At 40.3% G+C, this 18,226-nt stretch overlaps 1 protein-coding gene across 3 annotated transcripts in view; it reads right to left on the bottom strand.

Moving 5' to 3' along the window:
• SLC10A7 (solute carrier family 10 member 7) overlaps positions 1–7,679 on the bottom strand; it is a 213,493-nt gene extending 205,814 nt beyond the window's left edge. For 2 of the 3 annotated variants that reach the window (XM_019730736.2, XM_019730737.2), the window contains exons 1-2: positions 7,357–7,679; positions 1,156–1,238 (exon numbers count right to left, since the gene is read on the bottom strand). In XM_019730736.2, coding sequence (XP_019586295.2) covers positions 1,156–1,238; positions 7,357–7,456 — 183 coding nt within the window. In that variant the 5' untranslated portion in view covers positions 7,457–7,679. The remainder of the gene's footprint in view (positions 1–1,155; positions 1,239–7,356) is intronic. The other variant, XM_074338462.1, reaches the window with a different exon arrangement.
• Positions 7,680–18,226: the final 10,547 nt, after the last annotated feature.

Below are 18,226 nucleotides of genomic sequence, written 5' to 3'. Positions count from 1 at the left end.
GCCCTCTATGCACTAATCATAGTTCTTTCATCTCAATACAATTTACAAAAACTGGAATTTGACATATTTAGGAAATACCATCCATGTCCGTTATTTTCAGAAGAAGATTTAGACACAATGTATCTGTCATAGACACTACACATGGATCTCATCGATATCCAAAATGCCCCCAATGAAAAGATTTATACCAACCTGATAACCATAGAATACATAAATTTAGCCATACCATACTTTTCCCTGTAGCTATAAGAGTGCTCCAAAAAAGAGGTAACTGAATTTGGTCTTCATTCAAATCACACTTAAAAGAAATTTTAAGTAACTAAAGGCAAGATATCATGCAGAAACAGAATTTTAAGTTTTAAAGCCACCCCCCCACACAAAATTCCCTCTTACATAGTAAGATTTCCCTATCTATATAAGAATAAGCATCTTAGAATGACAGCTTTGAAAACTCTATGTAATTTCTTCAAAAGCAAATGGGTATTTTTCTTTTTTCTCTTCCGTTGTAAGCCAAAAGGGAACGATAAATTCGACTCATTCCTATCTCAGATATAAAAATGTGTAAATTTCTTTAATTCCAAGGAATCCCATGTTCAGTGACACCTGGAACAGTAAATAACATTCATCTTAGGTTGTGACTTAGTATGAAAAATACCAATATTTCTCTTAAAACATTTATTAATACTTAATAGATACACTAACAAGGAATATACTTTTTTAAAAAATACAAAGTAGTTAAAAGTTATGACAAGTTCTCACTTGAGCAGCATGAATCCTGGGAACAAAAGAGGATCCACAAAGTTATGGAAACCCAACTGAACATCAACAGCTGAAATGTGCCCCAGCAGGCGCCGCTCTAGTTACCACCATAACCTGAGGAAGACCTGAAGTAGAGGCTTCACTTCAGTTGCTGTATTAAAAACATAACCCATTACAACCACATCCTTGGGGGCCATGCTGCTTGACTCTAAAGCTTCTGTAACGTGTAGGTACAAAACCCAAGTCCTTTGCTGAAGTCCAAGTTATCTTCTGTGAGGGTGGAGACTTCAGGCTAGAGCTACACACGACTTTGCAAGAGGATTCTGAAATTTCAAAATATTAAGCACACATTCAACTTTTCTCCCCATCTTTCCTGTGTCCCATAAGTGACAGTACCTCTGTTTTTAATGACAGTCCACTGTTAAAGAATATTGTTGCAACAGCAATGTAGGAGACAGTTATTTCTGGCTTCAGGGGTCCTAAAGAGAGAGAAACGAGTTACTGTTAGATAAGAATTTCCAGGAGAGAACTGGGTCTGAAAGACCAATCCATCAGAGAAGGCAAATGGTACTTTACATCTTAGTGCTGGCCCTAGTATCCTACTGTCCTGACAGAGTCAAGCATTTGTTCTCTGCTCTCCTACGTGAGAACACTGTTCTCACACAGGACAGCAGATAGTCAACATCCTTCAATATAGGTCCTAATTATACCTATCACAGTATCAGTGTTGAGATAATAATTAAAATTCCCCAAACCAAAAGGAGAGAATTAATGGAAGAAGTTCCTTTCTCTTTAGCAAATATCATTTAATTTCTTCTAGGATACCTGAAATAAAAACTTGCATTCATGCATACATTCCGTTCTCCCCGAGTATTCAGCCTACAAATATTACTGAGCACTGAACTTTGTGATTGAGACAACGCAAATAGAGTTACGGTGTACTTAACAGTACACTGTTAAGATCGTAATTATTATGAAACTGTGCCTGGCCCTGGGCATACTGTAGTGAACTAGACAGGCATCCTTGCCCTTCAGAAAATCCTGTCTGGAGTTAGGCTGGCATCCTCCCAGATGCAGTAACACTGTGAATACAAGGGGGACACCCCTAATATTTATTTATTTTTGTGGCATGTATACAATTGGCTTAAAGACCTAATGTGCTAACCAATGAACAACATTCTTTGAAAAGATGTAGCTCTGAGAAATGACATTTTACATTTAAAAACGACTTGGTTGTTACAACTCAGGGGGTAGCGGGTATGACTGGCATCTAGCAGACAGAGATGAGGAGCTCTGCTAAACGTCCTGGAAGGCACAGGGTAACCTTCCCAACAGCAAAGAATTATCATGTCCAAAATGTCTGCAGTGCTGAGGTGGAGAAACCCTGGCATACACCAGCAGTTTAAAATCTAAGATCATCTCATGTCTGACATTCTATTCAGCCCTCTTATGCTGAGTTGAAGAAGAGTGTCCCCCCAAAATTCATGTCCACACAGAACCTGTGAATGTGACCTTATTTGGAAATAGGGTCTTTGCAGACAGATGTAATCAAATTAAGATGAGTTCTCATCGGATTAGGGTGGGCCCTGATCCAATGACTGGCGTGCTTACAAGAAGAAGGAAGTTTGGACAGTCACACACAGAGGAAAGATGGCCATGTGGAAACTGAGGCAGAGACCAGAGTTGTTTTACCAAGCAAAGCTGGTAATCAGCAACCACCGCAAGCTAGGAGAAGCCAGGAAAGATTCATCCCTAGGGCGTTGGGTGGAAGCACAGCCCTGCCAACATGCTGATCAGACTTTAGCCTCTAGAACTGTGAGAAAATACATTTCTGCCATTTTAAGCCCCCCAGTTTGCGGTAATTTGTTGTGGCAGTCCTAAGAAATTAATACAAAAGAAGAGGAGAGGAGAGGAGAGGAGAGGAGAGGACAGGACAGGACAGGACAGGACAGGACAGGACAGGACAGGAAAGGAAAGAAACTAACACACCCTTTAAGCAAAAGAACAGGACAGCATTCACGGCTTCTCCATTCCTTGGAACTCTTCACCATACCTACAGCTATTGCTCCATTGCAAGCTCAGGAAAAATCACCATTCATTCAGTCAACAAATATTTATTGAGCAACTACTATATTTTAGGCATTTGTAGTAGTACATCAGTGACTTTAAAAAACAAAGATCTCCTCAAACATTGCAATAAATTATTTTATGTATCTGGCATGTATACAAACCATTTTGCTGAGATCTGAGAAAAGCGAGCAAAAGGGGGAAGGAAAGTGCAAATGTAACTACATATCAGGGCAGCAGAGGCTGTTCAAAAATACTATTTTTATATTTGTGAGTGAATCTGTCTCAGCAGCTCACACTTAGAAATAATGTTTCCTCAACAACTGAGAAGGCAGAGTCAGAAGCAGATTTTAAAGTCAAGAATCTGACTGGTTTTGAAAGTAAATACCTTCCAGGAATTTTAAATGCCATTTTTAAAAATTCATATCATTTTTGTTTTCCTCGAATCCCCTGCTTTGTATGAGACCTTGTTCTTGTCAACTGTGGGTCTGCCCACAGTGGTGCCTCCAGCATTTCTATACAGGATGGGTCAGAGGAAGCAACATGGTCATAAATGAGAGCGAGGGGCACGTCTAAAGATGCGTCTCTATAGCAAGGATGTGGCATTTACTTAGACTGCTTGTTTCCTGGGGGTACCTGAAGCATCTACCTTACTTGGCCAACCACCGAATATTTTAAGAACTCTTCCCACATGTCACATGCACATACACAAACCCACATAATCACTATTAACTAATTGGCGTAATTCAGTGGAATGATTGATTCCTGACTTTCGATGTATTAAATTGTGGAGAAATTATTGTATACTGGGATTTTTTTATTAGCTGCATATCTAAATAACTCTAAGCCATGAAAGGACATGGTAAGGGTCCTCCAGGGCTACCTACAATGCACCTTTTAAACGGGAAGGATAAATTCAATCTGATTGGGAGACCCTAAAGTCTCTTTGAGACATGACACCGAGATGCTCACAGAACACTCAACTTGTGAATGCGGAACTAGAAGTCACCTGGGGCTGCAATGAAAACTTGGTAAATATTTGCACAGAGGTAAGAGTTGAAACTATGTTATAAAAAATGACATCTGGCCCTCTCCAAGGTAATGATTATATCCTCCAAATCACCAAAATAACCAGATCCAGAGCTTAAGATGTGTGTAAAGCTAAAGTGGAAATACAAGTTTTAACTTTTCCTTTAAATGAAAGAAAAAAAAATGTGTATCAGTGAAAATGAAATGGGGTAGCAAAATCAAAAGAAAAATTGGCCATAAAAAAAGTGAAGCAATTTTGGAGCTCCAAAACCCATGTTTTTAATGGGGGCAGAGTAATGATTTAGAATGCTTAAAAATTCAAGGAACTATTACCATCTCATAAAATCTACTCATCACCAAAGTAAATTTCACTTCTAAACTAATATAAGATATTCATGCTAATATACTTAAGCTTATAGCATGTTTTCAGGTTTTTTTTTAAATGGAAAAACAAATAATTTAAATTAAGCTGCAGGTAGAAATGAGAAACTTCTTCTGTACCTCCAAAGAAGTAAGCCTTTCTCTTCCTGAGAATGAATAGCACAGTGTTGAACTCCAGTAAACTCTAAGGTATGCATCGCTCAGGGCTGCTCTGAGTGGCAACGGGACAGGTTATCGACACCTCAGAATCTATCTACATTTGCATCTACTGTGGCTCTTTATTTTCAACCTTCTTCTATATGTTTAAAAATGAAATGTAACTGAGTAAAAAGAACAGTGAAGTAAGAATTAAATCATCTAGGCTAGTACCGATTACACTGTCTCCCATTGAGAAAGTCATTCAACTTCTTTAATTTTAGGGTTCCCACATCTATACATTTCCTGTCATACATAATTCACCAATTGGCTATGAATATTGTTTTTAAAGGGAGGTCAGATCATAGTTGTGATGCCTTAAGTACAGCAGTCTTACACTTAAAAGTAAGGAGTGTACTCATTAAGGTATTGAGCCAGGTAAAGGTGAAAGGTGCATCTATCTTAACAAGCTGAAGAATACCAAACCTTTTCCTATTTGAAAGACTATCTGGAAAACTGTCATACTGAAAATTGTTCAGTCAATGTGAATGTATGAAAAATCACATTCCCAATGTACAGAGCCCATGGAAACTTTGACTAAAAATTAGAAGCCAAAAGAGGTGCTTTGGACTATTCTATAGAGCAGACCTTGTTCCTAAATTTTTGTTGTACTAACTAGAGGAGTGAAAGTATTACTTGGTACTATTTGGAGGTTTGTTTTTATTTAAGAGGTTTTACAGGGAGGAAAGCCAATCAAAAGCTCAGTAGAAGTATCAAGAACTTAACCTGACAGCCTATATAAGAAATCCCAAACAACTGTTAAACTTCGGTTTTAGAAAGTTATCAAAGAAATCATATGAGTTTACTGTTGTCTAATATTAGCTGATTCTGCTCTGCTCCTTTGGGCTAAAAATCAGGGCATGAAACAGATCTTTATTACAGGGAGCCCTTCTTTACTATGGTTATTCATTTTTAATGATTTTTCACCAAAAAAAATATTTCTATAGATTTTGCAACTGGTATGAAATAAGGGGAGTCCTGGTCTCTAGTTCTTCCTCTTCCCTAACTAACCTAGCTAACTTAATCTAGGGTCAGCCGCCTGACCTCAGGTCTCAGTATCTTTAACTGTAAAAGAAGCTTGGTGGCTTAAAATACTTTAAAGTTCCCTTTTAGCTCTTAACTTTCTACTCTTTTAAAATTAAACAAAGAAATGAATTATCCTGGATTAATGGCATAAGGACTAGTGAGAACGGGAAACATTATTTCTAAAGCATAATAATGAAACAAAACTTCAAGAAGCAGAGTTCCAGGGCATGAGGAAGATTACAGAATCCATCTCACATATGTCACTGAGGGAAGCCCTAGGGAAATTATTCAGCTATCAACAACCTTTCTTTGCGCAGAGCACCCCGAAATATAAGATAAAAGATACTTTACCAAACCTAGGCCCTGCAGATCTAAACTTAAATATCATACATCACCTGTAACTTCACCTTAACACCAAGCAAATAAAAGATCTAACACCAGAAGCTGTAAAGTGTACTAGTGGAGTGAGTCAGGTGTGCATTCCAGATCACCATAAAGACACTCTCTAACTTTAATTCTCACTATCCAGCTAACTGCAGGGACAAGGGGTACTCATTTGACAGAACCTCAAACACCAACATTCACGAATTTCCCAAAAGCTCACAGAGAAGCTACATCAAAGAAGAAACTGGTACCTTCTGGGGGAGAAACCACCATGAATAACAGCTTTATTCTCAGTTGTATACATTACACATTTTGTACTAAGTTGAATATAGAAGGAAAAAACATAAAATAACAAAACAAATTTTAATCCTCGCAATCTTCATTCAAGTAATTCCTTTTAAATATTCCCTGAAGCTACTTCTAAACAGAGGTATTGAAAGTAGAGCGTAGAAGGAACCACAGTTCTCCTGAGAGATTTTATTCACTTCCATCCGTTTTTAACAACAAGGCACAAATAACTTCAAATATTCTCCTGAGCACTTCTTAACATACAAAGTGTGTGCTCACTTCTCTCCTCATTGTATGACTGACTGATGTATTAAACCTGTTGTATTCGTATGCCTGTTGTATTAAACCTGTTGTATGACTGATGCATTAAACCTGTTCATAGCGTGGAAACTAACAAACAAGGCCAAAAAACAAAACAAAACAATGAATTGAAGAAATTCCATTAATGTTTATGAAAAGTGGGACATGATTGTCTGGGGTCGGGCCGGTGGGGGGCATAAATAGTTATTGGTATTTCCAGTCTTTTCCACCAATGCCCGTCCCCACATTACAAGGCTCCCACTATTCAGAGATTTGAGTATGATTTCAGTCCGCGTACATTTCCTTGCCAAAATACACACTACACATCGTCTAAAAGAGCCTGTATCTTTAGGCTGCTAAGGGTAGCAACTGAGTCCCCGCAGCACACGGAAGTGGTGTTCTGTAATGAAAAAGTGCAACGTGTCAGTCAGCTTGCTCACTCTCCAACATGTGGGCCACAGCATCTGAACTGGAGGAAGAAGGGGTGTCCCTTGTTCTGCTTCTTCCCACTTTCTTCAGCGGGGGTGGGGGAAGAAGGGGTCGGAAATAGACAAGGTAATGGTGATCGCTCCAAGATAGACGAGAAACTCCTAGCAACCGAGCATCCCGTGGGATAGGATGCTACTTCGAGGGGAAGAAAAATAAGTTTCATTCTCGGTATCCTCACTCCTTGGCACTAAACACACTCACTGATAATTCTCGGGAAAGGTCACCTGCGTTCTAAGTCCTTTGCCCCATTCCTAATTCCGAATCCTCTGTGGGGTTGGCAAATTTAAAAACCAGCAGAAGGGCCAAGGACACCCTGCGCTGGTCAGTGCTCCTGGGAGAGGCAGATACTTCCCAATTACGGTCTCCCCACCTTTCCAAGACTCGAAAATTAGTTCTGAAGTGGGAATCGCGGTGGAGCTCGCGGAGGTGCAGACTTACCCCCATTCACCCCTACGGACGGCTTCAGCTTAGCTCCGGCGATCGCCAGCACTATTCCAATCATGAACCATTCTTTCCTCATTCTCTCCAGCAGCCTCATGTTTGTTAGGGTGGGTGGGTTTTGTTTATTTGTTTGGCTTTTTTTCTTTTAAAGCTGCGATCGCTTAATCCCCGGGGCGTCTCCACACTTTCCACGGTCCCTCTTGACATGCAGCAAAGCAAGTCAAATTGCTACTTGTAAACTAAAGACCTGCGGATTGCTCCGGCGGCTTCGAGGAGGGCTGGGAGTAGTAGTATCCAGTGACAGGAAAGCCTCACTGAGCGCCGCCATCACTACCATGCGCCTCCTAATAGACGCGCACCGAGCCAGACCCGCTCTGGCCCGAGCTCCCTAGCGTGCATGCCGGCCAGCGCAGGCAATCGGGAGATGGAGGCTAGCCTCCGGGTAGGACCGACAGGCTTGTCACTTTCAAGACCTGCGGAACTTTAGGAATGACTAGGGCGGGGAGAAGCGTGAGGCTCCACAGCCACCTAGCCTTATCAAAGGTCCCTCTCCAACAAACCTTTAGGCACAACCTCCCGCGCCCCTGGAGCATATCTACGGAGAAGCTCTCTGCTTCGCCAGGAGACTGCGGGAAGGGTTGGCGTGCGCTTGGGGCAGGGATTTCTCTGTCCGCAGCTGCCGCGGCGGGGTGCAGGTTTATTTGCGGCGCGCATCTTCGGGGCATTACGACGCTTCCCGGACGCCCGCGTTGACGTGTGCGCGGGGGAAAGGGGAGGCCACTGTCGGTCTCCTAGTTCCACGCCCAAGCTGCTGGAGTTAGACGTGCTCGGTGATCAGCGCAGAAAAGCCGCTCCCTTGTGGGGGGAGCTTTATCTGTGGGGATGGGTTGAAAATTGGGCGCCGAGCCGCCGTCCGAGTCCATAGGACCTCCGCCTTCCAGCGTCCGCCGTAACCCGCGAGGGAGGGTGGGCACTCTGCCTACACCTGCCGGGAGTGGGGAGGACTGCAAGGGTTCAGTCCCCTACCGGGAGGTGGGGACCAAACCTTCCTTCGGGGGCGGTGGGTGAATCCTCAAGTTGATTCCCAGAGCTTGCCCACCCAGGACCACTGTGGGAAGGGGTTCAGGGTCCCCAAGGCAAAAGTGGTGAGGGGCTGGCGGAGGAGAGCCGGGCTCCTGCCTTCTCTTGCCCCATGTGCTTGATTCTAATCTGTTCCACAGTTTCTCGCTTCAAGTGTTTTCTGGCAACCAGTGACAATGATAGTTTCATGAATGGACTTCCTATACAGAGACCACGCAGGACCATCAACGCCTCTCCATTATCAGCCAAATAAGTAAAATGTTTCTGTGTTATTTTTGAAATGCTCTGATATCTAATAGTTAAATGGTTCACTATAGAACTTAAGATTTGGAAGGGACTCGTGGGATTGTTCAGTGATGCAAGACTTTCATTCTGAATTTATTCAAAGTTTGCAAAAGACTCATCCTGTAATTTCCTCTATTAATTTAGCTTTATCTTGATGGCATGACTTGCTGTCCAAAAACTAAGCAGGTTTATGCAGTTGTGCTCCCAGTTGAAGGTAACACAGTACCGAGTGTCATCTAATTAAACATTAGGCAAAATAACAAAAAGTGACTCTCAAGATATAAAAAGAACTTAATAGGGAAACGCAGATGACATTAAATAACCTGAAATAAAGAAAAGAAAGCACATGAGGTATGATAAAATCTGATGGTAATCATCAGGCAGTCACAAGATAAGCGGTGCTACACCATAGTTTACAACAAACACAATTACTCCCTTAGAGTAATTTCTTACTAGGTTAAAGAGTTATACATCTCAGCCACTGAAGGTATGCTCTCGTATTAAAAGATCATTAAACATTATGCTTACAGAAGTTGAGCTGGTTTAATTTTATGGCTGTTCATAAATTTGTGTTTACTAAGAGCTCTTTGATCTGTTTAAAGCAGAGTCTAACTTGTGGGAAAGTTTTTTGTTTTGTTTTTAAATGGCCCTTAAGAGAAAACAATGCAGTGCGCTGCAAATTCTGTTCTGTTGTGTTAAGGCCTGTATTAGTTTCTCGTGGCTGCTGTAACAAATACCTGTAACTGGATACCTTAAAATAACAGAAATGTATTCTCTCATAGTTCTGGAAGCCAGGAGTCCAAAATCAAGGGGTTGGCAAGGTCACACTTCCTCTGGAGGCGCTAGGGAGAGGCTCTAGGTTGTCTGCATAACTTGGCTGGCTTGGCTTATGCCACATCACTCCAGTCACTGCCTCTGTCTTAACGTCACATTCTCCTTTGTGTGTCTGGCAGACTCCAGTCTTCACCCATGTTCACATTGCCTCCTGTCTGTCTTCTCCTTTTCTGTGTGTCTCTTGTAAAGACATTTGTAATTGGATTTAGGACCCACCCAGATAATCCAGAATTGTCTCATTTTAAGCTCTTTATTATATTTGCAAATATCCTTTTTCCAAATTAGGTAACTATACAGTGTTGAATAGTGTCCCGCAAATATTCATGCTTACCTTGAACCTCAGAATGTGACCTTATTTGGAAATCGAGACTTGAAGATGTAATTTGTTAAAATGGGGTCATACTGGATTACGATGGGTCCTAAATCCAATAATTAGTGTCCTTATAAGAAGGTCATGTGAAGACTCGCAAAAGAGACACCTTGAAGAGGAGAAAGTCATGTGCAGCTAGAAGCAGAGATTGGGGTGATGTGTCTCCAAGCCAAGGAATGCCAAGGCTTCACCCTGGAAACAACCACCAGAAGCTGGGAGAGAGGCGTGGAACAGATTTTCCCTGAGAGCCTCCAAAAACAGCCAACCCTGCTGACACTTTGACATCAGAATTTTGGCCTCCTGAACTCTAAGATAAAAAATTTCTGTTGTCCTAAGCCATTCAGTTTATAGTACTTTGTAAAGGCAACCCTAGGAAACGAATACAGGCCCAGTCACAGGCTCCAGATATTTGATGTGGACCTATCTTTGGTGTGGCCACCATTCAACCCAGTACAAGGCCCTTTCTGCCTTCTCTTTTTCCTATTACTCTCTTTCTTCAATAATTCTATCACTCTTCTCTCTCGCTCATTTTTTCGTCATGTTTTCCCCTTGCTTATCACCTCATTTTTTTCTTTTTGTTACCCCTGCCACTTCATCTGACATCATCCCAACCAAACTGTACAAGTGAAAGCACGCTTCTCTAAAAGACACATGATAGATGCTCTTTATTCAATAAATATTATATTTGTTGATTGAACAAATGTTTAATGTGCCTCCACACAATGTGCCAGGCATGTGTCAGTGCTGCGTATTCAGTTGTGAACAAAAAAGACACAAAACCTACCCTCAGGAGTGTCTAATCTTGTAGGGGAGACAGATGTAAACATATGTAATTACAAACAGATAGGAAAAGAATAAGATGGTGCAAATAATCTAGATTGGGGAAGGCCTCCCTGAGATCTGAAGGATGATAGACAGGTGGGAGCAAGTTACTGCTCAGCAAGGAAGAGCTTGACACCATGGAGTTCAAAGACCAGGGCAGCTAGACTAGTCAGTAAAGGGATAGTGAGGTGAGGAGGGTGGAGAGCTAGGCAGGGTACAGATCGTGTGTGACCTCTCATGTTGAGGTACACGATTTATTAAATACTGTAGAAAGCCACTGGAGGATTTGAAACTAGCCAGTGATGACATGTCTAGTTTTGCTAGAGAGATTAGAAGCAGTCTCTATACGAATAATTCAAGAAGAAGTCCTAAGAGCAGTCTAAAATGACTCCCAGAATCTTTCAGGTAGATGCCAGTGCCATCCGCTCAGCCCGGAATCTTTATAAAGTAGACTGCGGGGGGGGGGGGGGCATTATAAATTCAGTTTATATCTTGTGTTCAAGGCCAGTGGGGCGTGTAAATAGGTATGTCCAGAAAGCAGGTGGAAAGGAAGCTGGAGCTTATGAGAACAGAGTTGCTATAGCTCTGGGATTCTTCAAAAATAGGTTAGCAAAAGCACAGGCATTAATGTAGCTAATTATTTACTTTTAAACTCTCACATTGGTTACTTACTCTCTTAGAATATGGCTCATTTACTTACAATATTTATGAATATTTGCTGTGTGCCAAGGACACGCGTACACCTCGTGATGGCTCTCATGGACTTTATGTTTAATAAATGATAATAGGAATTCCATCTCTTTGGGCTGTTGAAAAGGTTCAGTGGGATAGTATATGTGCATTGCCTCGCATGGAACAAATGCTCACTTATTTAGTCAATGAATATTTTTTGAGAACCTACTTTGTGCTAAGCATTATTCTAGGTACTGGGGTTATGAGGAAAAGTGAGAGACAAGGTTACAGCTTTCCTGTGTGGTCCAATAATGGCATTTAAAAAAGGTAACAAGTAGTGCCAAGTGCCATGATAAAAATAAAACAGGTCATGTGCTAGAGTAACAGGGAGGCTACTTTGAGTGGTCTGGCAAAGCCTTTCTAAAGGGGTGTGATTCAAGCAAAGACCCCACTTGGACCCCCATAATGGAGTAAATGTCCATGTTACTAATATCTGGGCGATGAACACTTTAGTAGGAGGGAACAACTGGTGAGCAACCTGTGTAAACGCTCTAAGATGGGAATGATCCTGGCATGTGTATTAGTTTCCTATTGTTGCTATAACACATGACCTCACTTAGTAGCTTAAAACAACACAATTTTATTCTCTTACAGTTTTGGAGCTCAGAAGTCCAAAATGGATCGGACTGGGCTAAAATCAACATGTCAGCAGGTCTGCGCTCTTTTCTAGGTTTCTAGAGGAGGATTTATTTCCTTTCCTTTTCCTGCTCCTAGGGGCTGCCTACACTTTGTGGTTTTCTGCTCCAAAACAGCAAAAGCCCAATAATATTTAATATCTTCATAGCACTATGCCTGGACACAGTAGGTTTTGTGCTTATAAGAGAGACTCCCTGAGATTGATCGGCTCTGGGATTCTGAAAGCATCAGGCATCTAAGCCTATAAAATTGGGAAACGTCCCCTGAATGGCAGTGAACCCTCCACAGTAAGTACCTTCTTAGTGGCTAGCCAGGTAGTCTTCTTCTGGTAACTCCCCAACCATAGCTGGCCATTCAAACCACAAAATGTATTATTTTCTTCATTTTGCAGATGTGAAAATGAAGAAAGATAAAGTAAAAGTTTTCCCTATGACCGGTAAGTGTTAGGATCAGGCTTTAAACCTAGATAAACTTGACCTCAGAACTCTGGGTAGTGGAACCCCAGCCACTGTACCTTAGTGATTAAGAGCTTATTGCCAAGCCTCCAACTGCCAAGGTTACAATACCAACTCTACTACTTACTGCAATACCCATGTGACTCTGGGAAAGTCACTTGATATAACCTCAGTTTCCACAGCTGAAAATGGGATAATTGTGGGCTATTCCCTCATAGGGGCTATTATGGTGATGAGTACATGTATGAGAAACAAAACCAGGGTCAAAAATATGGTGCAATTGCTTCCCTTATATCTTGACCCACATAAAACTTACATCTTCTATGAAAGCTTTTCCTGCTTTCTCGAGCCAGAAATAATCTTTCCCTCTTGTGTGTTTCCTCCTTTGTTGTAGTTACCGTAAACTTATTTGTGTATATACTTTGCTATGACTAGATTGGAAGCTTCTCAAGAATAACAATTGGGGGATTTTTCATCTTACTGTCATCCACGCCAGCTAACGTAGTACCATGAGATATACTAAATATTTGGTAAATGTTTATTGACTTGAATAATTGGTGTAGAACCAAAGAGTACAATGTAGAGTGAAAAAAACACACCAGGATTTGTCTTATGTTATAATGGGAGATACAGAAGGTATATTTTTTAGTTCTTTAACTGTACTCAAGGTCTAGATAGTAGTTACAAGCTATCCTAGATGAGTGTGGCTGTTGCCAAGTAATAGGTATCACAGGTCGGAAGTACAGTGGTAATGGATGGAAGGTACACCAGAGCAGGAGTCAGAAAAATCTGTGTTCTGGCCCAGCTCTCGTTAGCTGAGACCTTCAAATGAGTCACTTCTTTACCAATTCAAAAGGACTCAGTGAATAAATAAACCTGGTGTGTTTATACATGCCCGGTTTCTCCTTACCACCCAATCAAGACCTGGTTGCTAAACCCAGAATTATCGAGTTATTGTAAGTGCTTGAGAAATGTGAGTTTTGGAATCATTGGATTTAGTCATTTATTCCAGTCATTCAACAAATATGAAACTGCTTTGAAATGTAGGCAGTGTCATTCACCAGCCATTTACTTTTGGCAAGTGACGTCACCTTTCTGTGACTTACTTTCATCATTGGTTTAAAAAAGTGCTTCATGGAGTTGTGTCCCAAAAATGCCTATGTAAAATATTTAGCCTGGCAGGGAGTGCATGCTTACAAACAGATGGTGGTGATGGGGAGGTACTGTTGGTAATATTTGTATCGTTGTTCTTTTTGTTATTATACCGTGTGTCAGAAGTTAGAAATTTTCCTGGATCAATCCATTTGCTTCAGTTCTATGTCACACGGCTAATTCACCTGTTTGGTGGCATATATCCTGAGTGTTTCGTGTTGACACAGAGTAAATGTCTCCCATGATGAGATAAGTATGAACTTAACAACATGCCTACCAGACACATGAGTCTTTGAACCTAATGAATATCTAATGACGTGAAGTGATAGATAAAAACACAAATGAAAAGCTTCAAATTTAGTCTCTATTAATTCTTAGGTTCAAAATCAAACAGAGTTATTTTCACATGTTTCCAGTTGGCTGCTTATACTGTAATAATTTACCCAAACCTTGCCAATACTGTCATGTCCTCATGATGCTTCTGTCTCAATCTACTCCCACAGACTGCATCGAGAATGGCTTGGGGTGGGGTGGCCGGTTAGCTCCGTTGGTTAGAGCGTGGTGCTGATGACACCAACGTTGTCGGTTCAATCTCTGCATGGGCCACTGTGAGATGCACCCTCCTTAAAAAAAAATAAATAAATAAAATTCTTAATCTTTAGCATGGTCTGATACGGAGAGTGGAAGTTCAGAATTCCATTATGACAAGTTAAATAAAAGGCCACTGGATGATGCATAGAAACGTAATTTAGGTGGTAGTGTTTGGTTCAACCCATGTAATTCATTTATCACTGGTGGATAATTTGCGAAAATTATATAGGGCATGGTGATATTATTTTATATTTTTATTTTGAGATTAAATAAATCACTGGTATTCTTTTTAATCCCTTGAAGTAATTACAAATTAAATAAAAAGATCCATAAAGACATAATCATTGTCATGTTATGTAATCTTTGAACAAACGTCTATTTGAGAACAACTGTTTCGATCAGAGAATGCTTTTTGTACTAGTGAATATTGTTAACTCCAAAATGTTACCATGAAAGGAAATGCTGACTTATTTTCCTGTATTCTAAATATAGCAGAGATAAAGATATATGGTGGTCTTGCCAATTACAACAATATACTACCCATAAATACATAATTTGAAAACATGTTGCAGCTAGCTAGCTAATTTCCAAAATAAATATCTGGTAGTTTGCTTCTCTCAACGTTGCTAAAATGCTTTACGGAGATAAAGTACTATTTTCTTCTTTGATATTGGCTCTCCCTAGAACAACTCACAGACTAATATTAAACATTATGAAAATTCCAACTCAAATATAGGAAGCCATGTCTTACATTAGGCTAAGAATATAACCACTTCTCTTTTCTCTGCACAGGAATTTAGGCACTTAGCTTCTACTGTATTTGTGTTAATGAGAGTTATGCATGTAGATTCCCTCCATTCAAATGTGATTATTCCCTCTTTGCATTGATAACAACTGGGTTTGTCAGCATGGAAGATGGAAGGCTACTTTCTTTCTTTAACCCATAGTGGGTGAATGTGTCTCTTTGCAGAAGCCCTATGCTCCCACGGTTTGTGGAAACTCTCCATCTAATAGTTTCTCAGTCTCTTAAGTGGAAATCTGTCTCAGGAAATTAAGGACAAAGAGGAGAGTAGACAGCAGTGGATGATAAGCTATTGGGAGGCACAGTAAATAATGGAGGGAAATGCAGCCCGAGAGAGAGAGATCATTTAAGGCTATTAGATGACAAATCCACTTCAATGCAGTTATTATACCTGTAAATATAGAAAAATGATAATGTTGACAACTCTTCATCACACAATCTGTGTCATTAATAAATGATGAAGGATAGAAAGAGGAAAAGAAATAAAGCCAGCAGTATGGATAACAACATCACAGAGCACTTGGAAAAACCAGCTAAGCTAAAAACAAAGACGTAACTTGACACCATTCATGAAGAATCACTGAGATGCAAAGGGAAAATTCAGAAGTATGTATGTGTGGAAAATAGCATGAATAATAATATAGGTTTTGTTGTTTAAAATAAATATATAACTTTGCCTTGCATTATCAGAAAAAAATGAATATATAATAATTACCTGTATAACTTTTTTAAAATGTCGTTTCCAGGTAAAAGATAGCTGCCTGCATTCCTCTAGGGCAGGTCAAAGATCATTTATAGAGTGGCTGCCCACTTCATATTCCTGAGAGAAATGCCAAATACATTAAAATTCTCCAGAAGGCATTTTTTTCCTCCTCTTGGAAAAGTACCTATAGCTATATTTCTGATTGTCCTCTAAGATGGGGCATCAGCTGGAATTATAAGTCCAATTTAAGAAAGAACAAAGATCCAAAAGAAATGGGAGGAGCCTTATGTCACTATGATTTGGAGACTTGTGTACGTTGCACTAGGTTCACAGTGCTTCCCAAAGCTGCATATTTCAAAGAATAGGCTTGATTGATTGATTTAAGGGCTGTGTAATTAGAATGGGTGGTGGGGATTGCTGCCAGCCTCCCCTTGTCTATTCTTTCCTTTTTTCTTAGTGGTAGAATTCATGATTCTAGCTAGGCACATGGCCTCCAAATATTCAGCTTCCTTTGCAGCTGAATGAGCATAGGACTAAGTTCCAGTAATGGAATCTAATTGGAAGTACCCGATTTCTAGGCAGATCCTTAGAGGAAGGGGACGGTCACCTTTTTATGCCTTCCTTCTTCTTGCTGGCTGGAATGCAGATGTAAAGACAAATTCCAGCAGCTGTCTTCCACCCAGACTGGCAGACCAGTAAGATGGCAGGGCACCCTGCAGCTGCTTTCTAGCTCCAGACGACCTACCTCTAGGTTGTGTGTATATAAGAGAGAAGCAAACTTCCATCTTGTTTATCACTATTATTTTGAGTTTTCTGTTACTTGCAGCCAAACTTAATCTTAATTCATGTGCTATGCATTTTTGAAAACTAAAAAGTAAGCAGTAATCTTTTGCTCTAAAGTGTGATCAAAAAAGTGAATTGCTCATCTTGACTAATACCCAATTGATTGCTTTCAACTCATACAATGTTCTGAACGGAGACATTGTAGAGACTGAATCATTTGTGATAGATTAATTTTTGTTTTGTTTATTTTTCTACATAATCTATTGTGAGGTTACCATGGTCAGATAAAATGCTAACTTTCATCATTTACTTCTATTCATCTGTCTTCTTGAACAATTCATTTTCCCTTCCAAAACATTGTATGCCATACTTGAGACCCTGATGAATTTCTAAACACCACAACTAAGGGCCTGAACATCCATCTGAACATTCATATGCTAGTTACACGCAGTTTGTCATCCTACTGGTTTTTTCACAGCCATCCTCTATATCAAGTTCTTGGAAAACATTTATCACAGTCACCTTCGTACATCTTCAAAACTCATAGGCTTTGGTGCCCCTCCAAAGCCCCACCACTGCCTGGCAGTTATGGTTGACAAGGCCTCATGCACCTTCCTCCCTCGGCAGTTTCAGCTATAAGGTTCATTATTAAGTAGAAAACAAAGACGGGAGTTTGCTGTTATGATTGGACTACCTTTCTTGGCAAATTCAATTTGTTCATATTTGAAGAAAGAAAAACTCTAACCTGGCAGCCAGAAGCTGCATCTGAAGACAGGTTAGAGCCATACCAGCCAGACATCTACAAATATTATTTCTGAGTACACAGTGTCTTCTAGCATCAATCTTGAAGCTGTCTCATGAATTCTAAGTGGCCCTGGATCCCAGGACTGAAACACTTCCAAAAGAAGTATCACTTTCTTCTTCTACTTCAAGGGTTGTTGTAACTGTGTTTCCCTAGAAAGAAAATAATATCGAATAACTGGACCAATGGCATTTCCTAATCTATATAGTTTATCAAAGCAGAGCTCTTAAAGTCACATCTCCAAATTACTAGCCTAATATTTATCCTATACCAGAGGTGAGCAAATGAAAGCCTTCGTTTTTGTAAATAAAACCAAATGCTGTTTTTGTAAATAAAGTTTTATTGAAACCTAGCCACAGCTATGCCCATCTGCCATATTGTCAATGGCAGTTTTTACTACAACAGTAGCATTGAGTAGTTGAAATAGTGATGGCATCACCCAGCAAAGCCAACAATATTTATTTTCTGGCCTGTTACAGAGGTTTGCCTTTGTAAGAAGAATTTGCTGCCCCATCTCTCTCTATACTATATTACCTTAGATAAGAAAAAGTTATGGTTCTTAAGCTTCCTCTTTGGCTTTTATGTCCTTCCGACCCTACGATAATTCTCTGGACTTGACTACTCCTGGGTGCAGCTTGCATGCTTTGTTAGGTCATGAGTAGACATGTATTATTAAATCCCACTGGCAAATTTGCCTGCATCAACCCCACACAAGCAACACTTTCCTGAAAATGCAATATAAAGACCTGAAGCCAAAAAATTATATTGATGGAACTTAGTACTGCATCTAGAAAGTTATGTCCTTGGGTGGCCAGAGGTT

Source organism: Rhinolophus sinicus, linkage group LG07 (genome assembly GCF_036562045.2).
Source record: "Rhinolophus sinicus isolate RSC01 linkage group LG07, ASM3656204v1, whole genome shotgun sequence".
Taxonomy (NCBI): Eukaryota; Metazoa; Chordata; class Mammalia; order Chiroptera; family Rhinolophidae; genus Rhinolophus; species Rhinolophus sinicus.
The sequence above is the reverse complement of the archived record's forward strand: the minus strand, read 5'-3'. Positions and strand labels throughout refer to the sequence as shown.